This window comes from Emiliania huxleyi, assembly GCF_000372725.1.
Source record: "Emiliania huxleyi CCMP1516 chromosome Unknown EMIHUscaffold_175, whole genome shotgun sequence".
NCBI lineage: Eukaryota > Haptophyta > Isochrysidales > Noelaerhabdaceae > Emiliania > Emiliania huxleyi.
In genome coordinates, this window is record NW_005200835.1 from 11987 (window position 1) to 27247 (window position 15261).

The following is a 15261-nucleotide window of genomic DNA, read 5'->3' on the forward strand; positions in this document are numbered from 1 at the left end:
CGCTCGCTTCTCACGGTCGCTCCACCGGTCTCGCCCCCTCAATCCTCGCCGTCCTCCCCCCCCTCGCCCTCCTCTCCACCCTCCTCTCCAGCCAGCTCGCCCTCCTCCGCGTCCAGGTATTTTTCGGGTGTAAACCTGCGGACTTGTGCGAATACACCCGGGTTTTACCCGGAGTTGGCGTCTAAGTTCATGGCCCCCGACATGCAGCGTCTAAGTCTGAGTCCGGCTCCGTGCGGGGGCTAAGTTGAGCGCTCGCTCGCTGCAGAGGCTAAGTGTAGAGCGACCCTCTAGCCCTACGCCTACGGCTCTACTCCCGGGACCGGACATTCTCAGCGCACAGCGGTCTCCCCCCCATCATGGTCTCCATCTCCTCTCGTCTCTCGCTGCGGCCCTGCGTCGCCAGGCTGGCACGTGGCAGCGTCCAGACAAAAGCGAAAACAGATAGAACGAAAGGCCGTGTGGGGATTTTTACACGACGCCCCACCGCGAGCGCCGACCGTACACACACACACGACATGCAGGTACACATGCAAAGCGCGGCGGCGCAGAAGCGGCGGGATGCGGCGCCCCGCAGCGGGGCGACGGGGAAGCGCGGGCGGCCCGACGCTGTCAGGTGGTGAACCAAGGGCCCCCGAGGCGCTCTGGCAAGCTCGCCGGGTAGGGGGAAAGCTCCGACCTGCCTGGCGAGTAGGGCCTGTCCGAGTAGCGTCCGGACAGCGGCGACGGCTCGGGCGGCAAGTACCTAGCAAGTTCGGGAAGGGGTCCCAGCGCCCTCCGTGTGAAGGAGCGGCGACGGTGGCGGGGTCAAGGCGCACTCGAAGTCGCGCGGCGTCAGGCCGAGGAGGGCATCCTCGGCGGGGGAGTACCTGCGGCGGGGGAGTACCTGCGTGTGAGGACCTCTCGCTCCCCGCCGCCCGATGTGTGTGTGTGTGTGTGTGTGGTGGTGGTGGTGGCATGCCACGAGGCGGGATGAGACTAGACGTCTCGAACGAGACTCGTCACCATAGACGACCGTGCGACTGTAAAGCTCCGTATGTAAATAACTAAATAAAAACGGACCCCTCTACTGTGAGATGGGTAAAAAGGAACAGGTCCCCGCCCTTGCGATCTTTGTGCAGGGTTCTTTGTGGGTGTGGTCGGCGACTAGCCGGGGTCGTCCTCCCGATGGGGGACTAGCACTAAAGCCGTCTTCCACACATGGATCATGCTTCATGGTCCCTCGGGTCCACACACCACACAAAACTGCGGACTGCGGAGTTACTGAGATAACACTGGCGTGGTGGCACTGGTCTCCGCGCGCGTCCCCGCACCCCGCCCTCCGGTGACCGGTCCCGGCAGCCGGCGGCGCTGGGGCCGAGCGCGAGCCCGACCCGACCCGGGGGCGGGGGGGGCCGCGGCGGGGCCCCCGCCCCGCGGCCGCAGAGCGCGGCCGGCGCGCGCCGCCCGCGGGGGGGCGGTACCGCTACGGTAGCGTAGGGGCTCTACAACCGACACATGCGACAACAGAGCGGTACAAAAACGCCTTTTCACTTACGGGCTGCAACGACGGTACTCAGCCAGAGAAACACGAGGGTGGGCGCAGACCGAGGCCGCCGACCGGCAGCTCCCCCAGCGCGCCGAGCTCGAAGCCGCCGGGGCCGGCGGGCCGCGCCTCGCATCTCACAACCACATACAGTACAGACAGATGGGTTGCATGCCGAGCAACCTGCAAAGCGGCACGCGCCCTACATGAGGTGGTGCAGCGCGTCCTCGTCGGAGGAGGGCTCTCCCTCGGCGGGCTGGTCCAAGGAGAGGGGGTCGGCCTCATTCTGCGAGGGCTCCTCCCACTTGACCGACGGGCCGCGAGGCTCCGTCGACGCCTCCTCCGGCCGCGGAAGCCCAGGCCGGCCGTGCTGGGCCCGGGGCCCCCACCGGGGTGGAGGCGCGTAGCGAGCTGCACTCACCACCCGTCGCCCGTCGCCGTGCCGGCGATCGTCCCCGCCGCGGCGGTCGGCCAGCCAAGCGGCGTCTCGCGGCGGCGGCGGCCGGCGGTCCTCCTCCCGCCGGTCGGCGCGGGCCCATCCGTACGGCGCGGCGGCGGGCGCGCGACAGCGGGCGGGCGGAGGGGGCGATCGCCGCTCCTCTTCCTCGCTGCCCCTCCGGAGAAGCGGGCGGGGCGCCCAAGCAGGCGGCGCGCGCTCCACCGCCACCCTCAGCGGCCACGGTGTGCGCGGGTCCGCCGCCCTGCGCTGCTCGTACTTTGCTGCCCGCATCGCAGCCTCGCAGAGCCGGAAGCGAACGATGCCTGCCGCGCGCATGGCGGGGAGGGTGGAGGGGGTGTGGAGGGGGGGTCTCGGCGGGGGAGGGGCGGGGCGGGGCGGGGGGGGGGGGGGGGGCCTGTCGGCTCGAGCCGGCGCGAGCCGAGCGCCGGGGGGTAAATAAGCCGCACCTCGACCACCTCTCCGTGCGGCTGGAAGAGCTCGCGGACCGACTCTCGCGTCGCCTGCAGGAAGGTTCCAGGAAAGGTCCGGGAAAGGTCCAGGAAGAGCTCGCGGACCGACTCTCGCGTCGCCTGCGCGTTGAGGCCTTCGACGCGGAGGACGCCTCCTCCTTGCCCCGGCCCGCCGGCCTCCTCCTTGCCACGGCCGTCCCGCCACGCCTCGCCCAGCCGCTGGGAAAATGCAGGTCGGAGAGGAGGTGGTCGGGCGGCAAACCGCCGCCTCTGGGGAGGGCTCCTCTCCGGAAGGCGCGAGCTGCCCTGCCGCGGGTGCAGCGTCCACTCGTCTTGCACGAGGGACCGCTCTCTCGCGCCTCGCTCGCGGGTCTGGTTGTGCCACGCGGGGTGGCGGGACCAGTCGCGGGACACATCGGGCCGCATCCCCTCCTCGGGCCGAAGCCCCTCCTCTGGCCGCAACCCGTCGGGCGGCGCCTCCGCTGCGGCGTGCGCGTCCCCGCCCGCCGCCTCGGCGCCAACGACGGAGCCGGCGTCGGCGGTGGGGGACGACTCGGGCGTGCTCGACGCCTATACACGCAGTGGCGGGCGGCGAGCGCGTGAGGTGCCTCGAGCCTTGCGATGCCACGCGGCTGCGCGGGCTGAGAGCGGGACGCCTCGTCGCGCCTCATCTCCGCCGCCCCGCTCCCGCTCTCCTCGGGCACCTCGACCTCGCCCGGAGGGGACCCTGTCAGCGAGCTCGACGCTCCCTCTCTCTCGCCCGTGGAGGAGCCCAAAGCGAAATCGCCGCCTGCACCGACCCCGCCGCCGCCGCTGCCGCCGTCGCCACCGTCCTCGCCGCCGTCCTCGTCGCCGCCGCCGCCGCCCGCGGCCGCGGCGCCACTGCCGCCGCCCGCCGCCGCATACCGCGGGCGCGCGGGGTCACACTGCAGGGAGCCATTCGCCGAGAGGCGGCACCGCGAGTAGCCGAGCGAGGGAGGGGCGGGCAGAGGCGGAGGCTCGCCCGGGGCTTCCGGTTCGACGCCCGCACAATCGAGCTCGCCGTACGCAGCCTGCAGCGCCGCCTCCGCGGCCCTCCGCTCCTCCTCGGCCCGGACCACGCGCGCGTCCGCCTCCCGCAGCGCCTTGCGTCAGCCAGGGGCCGGGGTGAGATCGAACCGCTGCCGCTGCTGCAGCACCCCTCCCCCTCCCCCCTCCCTGACTGCGGTGGCGCACCTGCGCCGCGCGTGCCACCCTCTCCTCGGCAGCGAGCCGCAGCGCCGCGCGCGAGAGTGGCGCCTCGCGCAGCCCGGCCGCGGAGGAGGACGCGCCGTGGGCCACGACGCCGCCGTCGGCCGCCTCCTCCGCGCCGGCCTCCGCCGCTCCTCCTGGAAGAGGACCTCCTCCCGGAAGTCGGCGCGCGAGAGAGGAGCCGCTCGAGAGAGAGGAGGTCGCTGCGTCGCCCAGCCGGCGCACCTTGGTCTCGCATCTCGCGGTGGGAGTGGGGGCGGGGCGCCGCCGCTTCGTGCCGCACGCGAGGCACCTACAGCCACCCCCCTACCGCTGAGACGATGCGGGCGAGGCGCGCCAACCCATCGCGGCGCGGCGCTTTTTCGCTTCCAAATTGTTGAGCAGTGTGCATGTGCCGCACTCCCACTGAGTCCCGCTCTCGTCGAGCCCGCTCGAGGCGGGGGGGAAGCCCGGGGGGTGGTGACGGCGCGCTGCGCTGCGCAGCCCCGGCGAGCGAGCGCTGGGGCTCGCCGTGCAGTCGGACGACCGCTTGGCGAGACGCGGCGGGGCGCGTGGCGGAATCGTCACAGTGAGCGGAGAGTCGGAGGAGTCGCCGTTGGCGGGTCGGAGCGGTTGGTGCTGGTAGAGGCGCACGTCGAGCATCGGCTCGGGCTGCTCAACTCTGGTCTCGACCGGGATCAGCGTCGTCACGAGCTGCTCAAAGTTGTCGTCGCGCCGGAGCGCTCTGCGTGTCGCAATCTTGAGCCGGCAGGTGGGGCATCGCTTCTCGGGGCCGCCGAGGCGGAGCGCAGTCTGAATGCACTGGAAGCAGAAGCGATGCAGGCACTCTGTCGCCATTGGCTCTCGTAGCGGCCCGAGGCAAATCGGACAGGAGAGGTCGGTGTCGACGGTTGCCCGACCGCCCACCTCGAGCATGCCCAGCCGCGCGTCCTCGATCATGGGCAGCGAGGGCGGTGGCGCGTAGGAAGCTACCACCTCGACCCCGTCCACGAAGTCCAGATCGAGCGCCATCCGGCGCGAGAGCGCCCCGACAGCCCCGACAGGCCCCCGTCTTGCTGTGTCGGAGCTAGCTATCAAAACCTCGGAGAAGAAGTTTTCTTTTCCCAACCCTTCTTTTCATCAATGTATGTGGAGCTACAGTTTCTTTGTTTTGCTAATCGAGGATCCATCGGGCCGCCGCTGGTGATTGCTTATGGCGGGTTTGCTGCTGCTGCTCGCGCCCGTGCCAGCCATATCCCCTCCGAATCTCCCCAGAGCGTGCTGCGTGCCCCGCGCGGCCGTCTCCGCGGCACGAGCGTCGCGCGTGGCCATGAACAAGGAGGAAGAGCTGCGCGAGTGTCTGTACAACAATGCGGGAGACCCGGTAGCCTCTCGGCAGTGCTTCTCCGAGGTCACAGTCGATGAGCTCCTCGAGGAGAAGGAGGCGCCGCTCCTAACCAACCCCGAGCGCGAGTCGCTGACAGCCCTCGATGAGTGCCTCCTCGGCGCCTCCTCAGCCAGCGAAATCGCCAGGTGCGTGTCGACCACACGAGAGCAGGACGAGGTCGTCCAAAAGGGTGCCGAATGAATGCATCGGCCGCGGCGCGGCGTCTAGGGCTAGTGTGTGCTTGTGACACGAGTGTGTGCGTGTATCGCTCTCTATGATCTCCTCTGTCCTCATACACTCCTCCTCTGCACAGCCTGTATCTCTGAGATTGAACATTTGTCAAGACCACCGCGCCGAGCATCCAGAGACACACTCAAGCACACACTGACCCTAGACGAATACCATTGGTTCATCTCTTCTGGCAAGGTGCGCGTGTGTCGTTGTGGCACAAAGTTGGGGGGTGGGGGGGGCGTCGGCAAGGGGGCAGGCAGCGGCCGGCGCACCAGTGGTCGGTGGTCCGTCGCGCGCCTGGCCCTCGCGCGCCCCCGCTCTCCAGGCCGTACAGCTCCCCAGCCATGTCTACTTTCTCGTCCCCATCGTTTTCGCAACATCGCCCTTCATCGCGCGCGCCAGAATCTCGATCCCGTGATTCTCGCGGATGGCATGCAGGCAGCGCTCATTACTGGCCAGCCGGCCGAGCGCGATGGCGGCGTTCTTCATTGTCTGGCCCTCGCCACGGTGTGCTAGGTCGAGCAGTGGCGGAACCACCGGTTGCACGGCGAGAACCTGCGGCAGAGACCACATGTTGATAGCAGACGGGCGGCTCTGGGCTACGGACGGGCGCGTGCGCACGCGCACCGCCAAGCAGCGAGGCTCGGTGGCGCACTCGGCGATACAAAGCGCAGCGTTGCCGTGCGAAGCGGCGTGGTCTGGAGCGCGAAGCAGCGTCGACAGCAGAGGGAGCACGCCTGTGTCGATTGAGCTCCGCAGTGAGGCAACGACTGGACCATCACTTTCGGCCGGCGTGGAAAGGGCGGCGTTCCGGCTGCGCATAGAGCGGCCGGCCCGCCGGCGTGGCGCGAGCAAGCCGTGAGGAGGCGCACGCTGTTGCCCACAAAGTCGCCGCTGTCCTCCTCGCCCTCCGACACCACAACCTCAGACGCCTCATCCGGGACCCCTCCGGCTGATGCTGCGGCCGGCACTCCCAGTTCCGTGTTGTCGAGGCTGCTCTTGAGGAACCGAACGAGCATGGCCACGGGCGGGCTGCCTCCGTCTAGCAGCATCTCGACGATGGCGGTGCAGCGTTGAGCGCCCTTGGCGAGCACCGCGATCAGCCTGCTAAGTAGCGGGCCCGACGAGACAGCAGAGTCCAGCCATGGGATGAGGAGCCTGCCCACTTCAGGCTGCGCGATCGCCGCCATCCCCTCGGGCAGGAGCGACAAATTGCACAGGGCCGCGATCGTGTTAGGCAGCGCTGCTTCAGCCAAAGTTGACGCTCCCTGCCGGCCGGGCGGTCCGGATGCGGCGACGCGGACCAGCGTGAGCAAGGCCTCAGCGGCGCCTACGGCATGCGCGAAAGTACTGAATCGGCTGAGGCTTTAACAACATTTGCCCCGGCAGGCGCTGGACCCGCGGCAACCAGCTGCGGCCGCATGGCGGCAGTGGTGGACAGGTTGCCGATGGCCGTCGCGCAAGCGACACGCACGTCAACTCTCGAGCCGCTCGACGCGAGGCGCGTCACAAGCGCTGTTGATAGTTGTGGTGCGAGCGCGGCGAGGCCCTTGCAGCGTCCACCATAGGCGAGGGCGGTGACGAGCGAGGCTGTGGACATGTGCAGCTCATTCCAAAGCGACCCGGCCGTGCCAAGCGGGCCGTCGTCCAGGAGGGCCACGAGGCGCTCATATGCACCCTCGGAGCCAGCGACCGCGCGCACTGCCTCTCTCACCTCTGGGTGCCGCATCGTCATCGTCAAAAGCGCCAGCTGCTCTGCCAGGATGCTATCGCCTTCACCAGAGCGCACATCTGCGACCGCCTTCTTGGTGGCAGAGAGCGGGACAGCGGCGCGGAGGGCACGCAGCAACGCCGTGGTGCCTCCGGCCTCGTGGACCTCGAGTTGCGCCCTGCGCTCTGCGCATAGCTGCAGCAAGCGGGCGGTCGCGGCTGGCTGCGTCGGTAGAAGCCGCACGAGGAAGGGGATGCCACCCTCTTTGCGCAGGCACAAGCGGGAAGCTGCTGATTCGAGGAGTGGCGCGAGCGCTTCTAGTGGCTGTCCGGCGTCTTCTGCTCTGCTGTCCCTAACCTCGCCGAGCAACGCCCGCACGCGATCGTGGCTGCCGTCGTCGCCGCTGCTTTCCACAGCTTTGGCCAACTTAGCCTCGCGTTGCGCAGCCTCGCGCTCGGCCTTGAGCGCGCGGACCTAAGAGTCGTGTATTGTCTCAGGACGGGGCCCTGGTTTGGCCATGTGCGTGCGTGCGTGCGTGCGTGCGTGCGTGCGTGCGTGCGTGCGTGCGTGCGTGCGTGCGTGCGTGCGAGTGCGCCTGCTTTACAACTTCGGGCCGCTCCTTCTCCGGCGCCATCTCCCGAGCCTGCTCGAGATCGGCCTCCGCCTCGTCGAACTGGCCGAGGGCCGCATGGGCTGTCGCCCGCCGAACGTAGGCCTTGAGAACCTGATGATGAGTCGGAGGCCGGCGCCCCGTTACAAACGGGAAGGGCTCGCGCGCCGGGCACGTAACGATCACCGTCGGAGGCGGCGGTCGCCGAGACACGTCCTCATCGAGATAGGTGGCGATGTCAATCGCGCGCGACGTGTCCTCGATTGCCGATGCAAAGTTGCGGAGCTTGAGGTGCACGAGAGCGCGGTTCGCAAAGATAGCCTTGTCGCCACGGAAGTGGTCGACCGCGCGCGAGTAGGCAGAGAGCGCCTCGCCGTACTGGCTCGCTTTGAATGCGGCGTTGCCACGCTCCCGCTCGGCCGCTGCCGCCGCCGCCTCTGCCTTGCGCTTTGCCGTCCGCTCCTCGACGTCCTTGGCCATAGCGTCAAAGGCGGCCTTCACGGGTGGCACGCCGTCAGTGCGAGTTGTTCGCGGGCGCAAGTGCATGTCGCCTCACACTGGGCGCTAAGTAAAATGTGTGCGCAGGCGCAGGCGAGGTGCCTGGTCTTGGACAGCCGCCGGCTTGTCGCCGGTGAAGAGCTCCTCGTCGGGATCCTCCTCAAACAGGTCCCACCTGCGCCACGCGGCGATCAGGACTAAGCAATGCGATGGGTCCAAGCGATTCAGGCGCCCCCTGGCGGTTTCACCCGCGGTAGTAGTCGGTGAATCCGCTGCCCTGGGACGCTCTCTTCTGCTGCTCGGCACGGAACGCTTCCCACTTCTCGCGCTTGGCCTTGCGGTGGTAGTAATCGCGCTTGAGCTGCTCGAGCTCCTCGCGCTTCTCCTCCTTCAGACGCTCCATCCTCCGCACCTCCTCCTCGCGCTCCTCTGCCTGCCGCCGTGCTGCCTCTGCCTTGCGTTCTCGCCGCGCTGCCGCCTCGCGCACTGCACGCTCAGTAGCATCGTCCTCAGCCGCAAGGGCATAAGCGTCGACAGCGCCGCTCTTGAGCCCCTCGATGGCCTTGGTCACGCCATCAACGCGAGCGAGGAAGTCGCCGAACTCGTCGTCGTCGTACGCCGCGCTGGGCATGAGTGTACGTATGGGGGAGTCCCGCTTGTCGTTTTAGCCGTTACAATACGTTACGTCACGATTCACGTGTTAGTGCCACTACACGCGAGTCCCGTTACCTACTGTTGTGAGAGGGAGTTCCCTTTCAAATTCTTTGTCTGGCATCTCCCTGCTTCGGGGGGAGGGGGGGGGCGATGGCCTCCCACCGAATCGCAGTTCACAGCCTTGTTATTGACAAGAAAATACGTCCTTGGCGCTGTGCGCTAGGTGTAGTGAGCACGATCGCATCGGGCGCAGCGTCGGCCAGCAGCCGGCCGGCGAGCAGCGAGCCTCGGTGAAGGCCGTCGGCGGCGGCACGAGAGGTGGGGTTGGAGAGGAGCGACGGATCAAAGGCGAAATCGCCGTGAGGCAGGACCGCGGCAGCGACAAGAGGCATGACGAAGCAGGTGGCGGCGAAGCGGCGACGGTTGAGCGCGGCCAACAACAGTCGGAGGCCAGGGCGTGAGCGCCAGCGGCCGGCCAAAGGTTTTTCTTGCTGAAAAAGAATTCACGCCGGCTCTCTCACCGACACAGGTTCGACACAGGTACCAAGAGGAGCACAGCAGACGGCAACTCCTCAAAAAGAATTCATCGCTGATTTCATTCCGCTTCGCCGGCTCCTGCTGGCACCGCCCTCTCCGCCATCTGTCGTGCGGCCCAAAAAGCCGCCGCCATCCTTCAAGTACGTGCAGCGCCTGCGCGAGATGCGGGTCGGCGGCGGCGACAAAAATGGCGACTCCAGATGTGCCGCTGCCTACCTGCAGCCGCCTGTGATTGTTGAGGCGGGCGGCGAGCACCGCTACTCTATCATCCTCCTTCACGGGCTCGGCAACCGTGGCTCCGATTTTCTGCCGATCCTCCACTCCTTCTCGCGGCTCGGGGTCGACGTCTCCAACGTCCGCTTTGTCTTTCCGAATGCACCGCGCCGGACAATGCAGTGGCCAGTCTGGGGACCCTCCCGTGGCGTCCAGGCGTGGTACACTTACTTCAGCGATGAGTCCGGCAAGAGCTCGGCCGACGCCGACGAGATTGCGACCTCCGAGCTCAACGCGAGTGCTGCCGCGCTGCTCGCCCTCGCAGAGGCTGAGGCGAGGTTAGCCGAGATTCGGCGGGATTCGCCTCCCAGTTGGATTGTTCGCTGAGATTAGCGGAGATCACGCGGCGGCCACGATGACCACTCTCGAGACGCCCAGCCGCTGCGAACACAGGCCGCCGCTCTCGGCGGCGACTTTGGCAGAGTCTTTGTGGGCGGGTACTCCCAAGGGGGCACCGTTGCGGCGCACGCGGCTGTTAGCGACGGCGCGCCGCGGCTGGCCGGGGCGCTGCTTACTCGCTCGGTGCTGATGGCCCAGACGTCCCTCTCTCCTTCCTCCGGCGAGGCGGAGGAGGGCGAGCCGCACTTGTGTTGCGAGGAGTGAGCGTCGTCGCTTCACCCTTCCTGCTGTGTCTGACAGGAGCCGGAGGGACGCACGCCGTTCTTCGCCTTTCGTAGCGGGCGCGACAACACGTACCCCATCGGCGTGCAGCGCCACTCCCCTTCGCTGAGGTGTGATCGGCGCCTCTTCACGCCCTCATCCCCGTGCAGGCGTGCAGCGCCACTCTCAGGAGCGGCTGGTCGCGGGCGGGTGGCCGGTCGTTGTGGCCAGATTGCTCCGCGGTACGAGCGCCCCTCTACGCCTCGCACTTGTGTGAGCAGGTGGTCGCTCGCCGTGTCCGAGTCCTCTGTCAACCACGCCACGTGGTAGAGCTCGCCCGAGCTTGATTATGGCGCCACCGCCCGCGGGCATCTTCACAGCCGCAACCGCGTGAACAGGTCGTGGGGCGAGTACGATTATGTCGCCGCGAGCGCCGCCTTCGCGCTAGGCTTGCGCGCCGACCCTCCCCCCACGGGAATCGGGCCAGGGCGCAGCTGCTGGACTGCACCCTGCCTCGACCTGCACGGCGTCCTCGTCTCGCTCTGGTACCGCTTCCCCTACCAGTGCGTGGGGCTGTCCCCTTGCTGCCGCGGCGGCGACCAGGCGCCAGCGGCGTCGCGGTGAGTAATTAACCATTTGAGGACACGTGTTTCACGCGTGGCACAGCGCATTTCAAGTCCCCAGTGAGCCCTGGTGGAGACGCGGACGAGCGATTCAGAGGTTGCATCCACTGAGAGAAGTAGGGTTGCCTAACGTTAATTTGGGGCCTAACAGTTGCGCTATTGTTGGCTGAAATCCTCAACGTTGTTCAAGTGTTCTCCCCAGCCCAAGCTGTTACTGTTTGTTACTGTTGTTACTGTTGTTCAGCGGCCAGCAAGCAGAAAATGGCAAAAAAACCGGGTAAAACCCGAAAATACCTGGGATTTTCCGGGTGTTTTCGGGTATTACCCGCACTGGACACTAGAGATCGTCGTGGGTCACTGCCAGGCCTTCCTTATTGTTGTTCAGCCGGCCTAACGTTAGCTACTGTTGTTAGGGGGGCCCACTGTTGTTCTGTTGTTACTGTTAACACTAGCAACACTGTTCAGCTCTTAACGTTAGGCAACCCTAGAGAGAAGGGCTCTCCTTTCCCTACGTACGGCTTTGGGCTTTACAAGACGTACCTCGTACGAGGACGCTCAAACATATTCTGTAAATCTAAATCACAAAATAGGTAAATACTAAAAAGACTTGAGAGCTTACCAGGGTTGGACAAAAAGAATTCAACGAGGTCGTGGCAAAAAAGAAGGGACTATTCGTGTTCTCATGGCCTCCCTCGCTCGAACCCCATCCCGGTCAGGGTGGCCTGAGGCGCGGCGCTCAACCGTCGCCGCTTCGCCGCCTCCTGCTGCGCCCTGCTCTCCACTCCCTGCGTGCCTCGCCGCCGCGCGTCCTCGATCGGCCTCCTGGTCTCGCAGAGGCCGCAGACTGGCGCGAGTGGTGGGTTGAGGAGCGTGCACGCGGGGCACGCCCACGCCGCCTCTGCCTGCGCCGCTGCCGCCGACGGCGTGGCGGTGCCGTTCGACGCCGTCGCTGCCACTGCCGCTCCCTGCGGCGCTCCCGCCGCGAGCTGCGGCGGCCGCTGCTGCGGCTGCGGCACAGGGAGAGGCGGCGCGGCCTGCACGCCGGGTGCTGGAGCGGCAAAGGAGAGGAGGGAGCCCGCCCGCCGCATCAGCTCGTGCATGCTGCGGCCGGTGGCGAGGGTCGCGTCGCCGTGCACCATGTACTTGTAGTACGCCTGCTGCCCGCGCTCCGCGTCGGCCGTGCCGGGGAGGATGTACCGGAAGTTGATGTTGACCCTCGGCCGGCGCGAGGCCGCCTTTGGGACGCGGTGGTGCCAGTGCCTAAGGGGAGATATGGGGAGATGTGGGGAGATATGGGGAGATATGGGGGGACGCGGTGGTGCCAGTGCCTCTGCGTGGGGCTGTGCATGACGAGCAGGTCTCCGTCGGCGAGGAGGAGGTCGCGCTGCGGGGTGGACCGGTCCACTCCGTCGTCGCCGCCGCCGAGGCAGCGCCGGCCACACGTTGCGCATTCGCCGCAGCTGGAAGGAGGCGGTCGCGCCGAGCGAGAGGGAGCCGATCGTGGGCCGCTCGCCGAGGAAGGTGCGCCCGTCCGTGTGCCATGCGATCTCGTCCGCCCCGTCCATGTAGAGCCGGAGGAGGATCGCGTTGAACGGCCCCCCAGACGCCTGGGCTTCCTTGAGTCTTGAGTCGCTGTCTCAACACGCGGCAAGTCGTACGTCCACGTTCCACACAGAGCTTCCCTCATCTTGAAGTGTTGCCATGTTCCTCTCCCTCCTCGCCATCACCGCGGCGCCCGTCCCCACCGTCATGCAGAAGAACCACACCATGTGCGCCAACGTTGCCGACGTGGTATGGACCGATTCTCAGCGCGCGGCAATCCTGTCCTTCTCCGCCGGCGGCCCAGCGGCAATGCAGGCTAGCGCGACGACTTGCCAGAAGACCTGCCTCACCTACGCGCTCTTCCATCGCGAGTACGACAACAAGGACTTTTGCTGCCACTACACTGCCGGCGAATGCGACATCTCGGCGCCGATCGACACGGCCCACGTCGCCTACAAGCAGTCGGACCAGCACGTCAGCTTCATCTTCCACTCGGCAGGGCCGACGGCACGCTCTATAGCCGCCCCGCAGCTGGCTGCGGCAGCCGCAGATCTCGACCCCGACGCTGTGCTCCTCTCGCTGGGCAAGGAGTACCGAGTCACGAGCCCGAGCCTGCAGTGCAGCACATGCTTCCCGGGCTCGACCGGCACACAATGCCAGAACGTTGCCAACAAGGTCTGCTACGACCTCGTCGAAGGCGTGTGCCCGAGCGGGACAGTCCTCTGCAACGGGGTAGGACCTTCGCCCTCTCCGATCCCGTCGACGAGCCCGTCGCCATCGCCGTCGCCGAGCCCCTCACCGCCGCCTGCTCGCTGGTACAGCCAGGAGAAGGACGACGTCAAGTGCCCTGCCGACGCCGCCCTCCAGCCCCTCCCACTGGCGGTGGACAGCGCGCCAACATGCAGGCAGGCGTGCTTGGACTACGCCTTCTACAGCCCCGCCCTTTCGGGCCACAACTTCTCGGGCTACAACGGCAAATACTTTTGCTGCCAGTACAAGGAGAGCAACCAGGGCGTGCCCGGCCAGTGCCGGATCTCCGAGCCGATCACCGCTGTGCACATGGCCTACCAGCCGGATCGGGAGCACAAGGCCTTCTTTTTCCATCCGTGGAACTAGTGCCCTCGCTCGAGCTCTGCTGCCGCCACGGCAGTAACGTGCGCGATTTCTGCCGTGCCGTGACGCGACAAGCCTCTACGGCGGGACCCTAGCTCTACGGGTGGAACCCCACCCACGACCGCCAACCACCCAGAGAAGTCCAGCTAGACGTGAATACTGTGCAATAGTCTGGCGTGGGAACTTTCGTGAATTAGAGGTAAAACTCATTCACATTCTGAAGAAAGAAAGAAAGCACGCAGAGCAAGTGCAGAGCCCGAGAGGGAGAGATATGGGAGACAGCACAGGCCGCCACCACACACGCTAATGCTTGCTGCGAGTGGATGTGGTTGTCTGTTGACAGTAGGGGGACAGGGTGCAACGGCTTTGGGATTTACGGGATCGAAAGGCCTTACCGTTGGTTGCAGGTTGCGGAAAGGGGGGGTAGAATCCGCGACGTTAAGTGATACCACCTTGTCGTGGTGACCGTAGGTAGGTAGGTAGAAAGGTGAAGAACAGCCAGGCTCGGACTGGACACCAACGCGGTATGGGTGGACGCGAGACAGATGATGACGGCACGCACGAGCGACACACAGACACAAACAAGCTCACAAGACACACAGCCAGCTGGCTAGCCACACACCCTGAGTTGGCGTACACATAACTCAGGGCCACATTCTTCCTGTCCCCCCCCCCCTGCACTCCAAGGTGCCAAAGCGCAAAGGAACAAACAAGGGCACAACATCACAACAGTCAACAGATTTGTGTTTGTTGTTGTCAACAGACGACAGGAATAACGTGCGAGGCTAGAGCAGCATGCTCCACCTCTAGCAATCTCGCCGGCCGGCGAGGCACGGACGAGACCGTGTGTGGGGTCTAGTGAGGTGTCTATGGACGCCTCCTCAGAGGCTAGCTGAGCGTGTGCAAAAGACGGACCTCCTCACGCCAAAGGAGCGCGAACCCCTTGTTTGTGGCTGCTTGGCCAATGTGTGTGATCCTCATGAGCCTCGGGACGGTGCCCAACCTAACAGCAAAGCCATGTTCCTCGTGCGGCTGCACCTCGCGAGCGGGTGCAGCGGCAGTGATGATCTCGAGGGTGAACATCGTGTCCGTTGGCAAGGCCGGCCGCGATGAGGCGTGGGTCACATCTGCGATCGACGTCTACACGACTCGACTGCGCTCGATCCTGGACGTCCAGACGACGTTCGTAAAGGACGATACCGCTCTCACCGCCGCCGTGAGGAAGAGTTCTGGTGGCGTGCTCGTGCTGGATGAGCGAGGGAAGCAGTGCACGTCGGTCGAGTTTGCAGAGCGCTTGTTCACCCAGCTCGATGACGGTGGCTCGCGGCTGAGCTTCTTCATCGGCGGTGCGGCCGGTTTGCCCGATGCTCTCAAACAGGACCGCTCTATTTTGCTCAGCTTGGGCCCGCTAACCTTCCCTCACCAGGTCGCGCGCCTCCTGTTGGTCGAGCAGATCTATCGAGCCACCGAAATACGAAAGGGAAGCGGGTATCATAAGGACTGACGAGTGGCGTATCGTGGATGTGCACCAGCCAGCTCACACACGGACATCCCCGCGCAGTGTGCTTGTTGCGTGAGTTCTCTCGAGTACGAGCGTCGATGGTCGAACCGCGCACCGCCCGCCGGGGGGCGCGCGGGCGGGCTGAGCGGAGGACTGAGTCCCCTTTTTGCTTCTCACCCCCCCCCCCCCACACACACACACACAGCTAAGACACACGGGACACACACACACACACACACACACACACACACACACACTGAGTTCACGGCACACTCCACACACAGAGACTGGGACACACACACTACACTTACACACACACGCGCGCACACACACACGAACAC

General features: G+C 66.1%; 6 protein-coding genes across 6 annotated transcripts; 3 read left to right on the forward strand and 3 right to left on the reverse strand.

The window, feature by feature from the left end:
* Nucleotides 1-609: 609 nt before the first annotated feature.
* Nucleotides 610-4071, reverse strand: EMIHUDRAFT_456274 (hypothetical protein). Its single transcript, XM_005783896.1, has 11 exons — nt 4020-4071; nt 3647-3953; nt 3462-3555; nt 3136-3158; nt 2846-3001; nt 2537-2650; nt 2429-2482; nt 2184-2258; nt 1729-1862; nt 816-866; nt 610-742 (listed from the first exon to the last, which is right to left on the reverse strand). Exons 1-9 carry the CDS (start codon nt 4050-4052, stop codon nt 1804-1806), a joined length of 915 nt encoding a protein of 304 aa, XP_005783953.1. The 5' UTR covers nt 4053-4071; the 3' UTR covers nt 610-742; nt 816-866; nt 1729-1803.
* A 785-nt stretch (nt 4072-4856) lies between these two features.
* Nucleotides 4857-5374, forward strand: EMIHUDRAFT_364907 (hypothetical protein). The gene has a single exon (XM_005783897.1). It carries the CDS (start codon nt 4971-4973, stop codon nt 5226-5228), a length of 258 nt encoding a protein of 85 aa, XP_005783954.1. The 5' UTR covers nt 4857-4970; the 3' UTR covers nt 5229-5374.
* A 2220-nt stretch (nt 5375-7594) lies between these two features.
* Nucleotides 7595-7993, reverse strand: EMIHUDRAFT_59711 (protein phosphatase-5; the record flags this gene model as incomplete). Its single annotated transcript, XM_005783898.1, has 2 exons — nt 7595-7693; nt 7793-7993. Coding segments are annotated over 2 exons (300 nt in total), but the record flags the coding sequence as incomplete, so codon positions are not given.
* A 1128-nt stretch (nt 7994-9121) lies between these two features.
* Nucleotides 9122-10765, forward strand: EMIHUDRAFT_231689 (hypothetical protein; the record flags this gene model as incomplete). The annotated part of the gene is made up of 6 exons (XM_005783899.1): nt 9122-9212; nt 9282-9859; nt 9935-10063; nt 10181-10272; nt 10423-10467; nt 10540-10765. 6 exons carry the CDS (start codon nt 9122-9124, stop codon nt 10763-10765), a joined length of 1161 nt encoding a protein of 386 aa, XP_005783956.1.
* A 1305-nt stretch (nt 10766-12070) lies between these two features.
* On the reverse strand, nt 12071-12383 carry EMIHUDRAFT_58725 (hypothetical protein; the record flags this gene model as incomplete). Its single annotated transcript, XM_005783900.1, has 2 exons — nt 12071-12148; nt 12207-12383. Coding segments are annotated over 2 exons (255 nt in total), but the record flags the coding sequence as incomplete, so codon positions are not given.
* Nucleotides 12384-14482: 2099 nt separating this feature from the next.
* Nucleotides 14483-14923, forward strand: EMIHUDRAFT_72312 (hypothetical protein; the record flags this gene model as incomplete). Its single annotated transcript, XM_005783901.1, has 1 exon — nt 14483-14923. The coding sequence occupies one exon, from the start codon at nt 14483-14485 to the stop codon at nt 14921-14923; it is 441 nt and encodes a 146-aa protein (XP_005783958.1).
* Nucleotides 14924-15261: the final 338 nt, after the last annotated feature.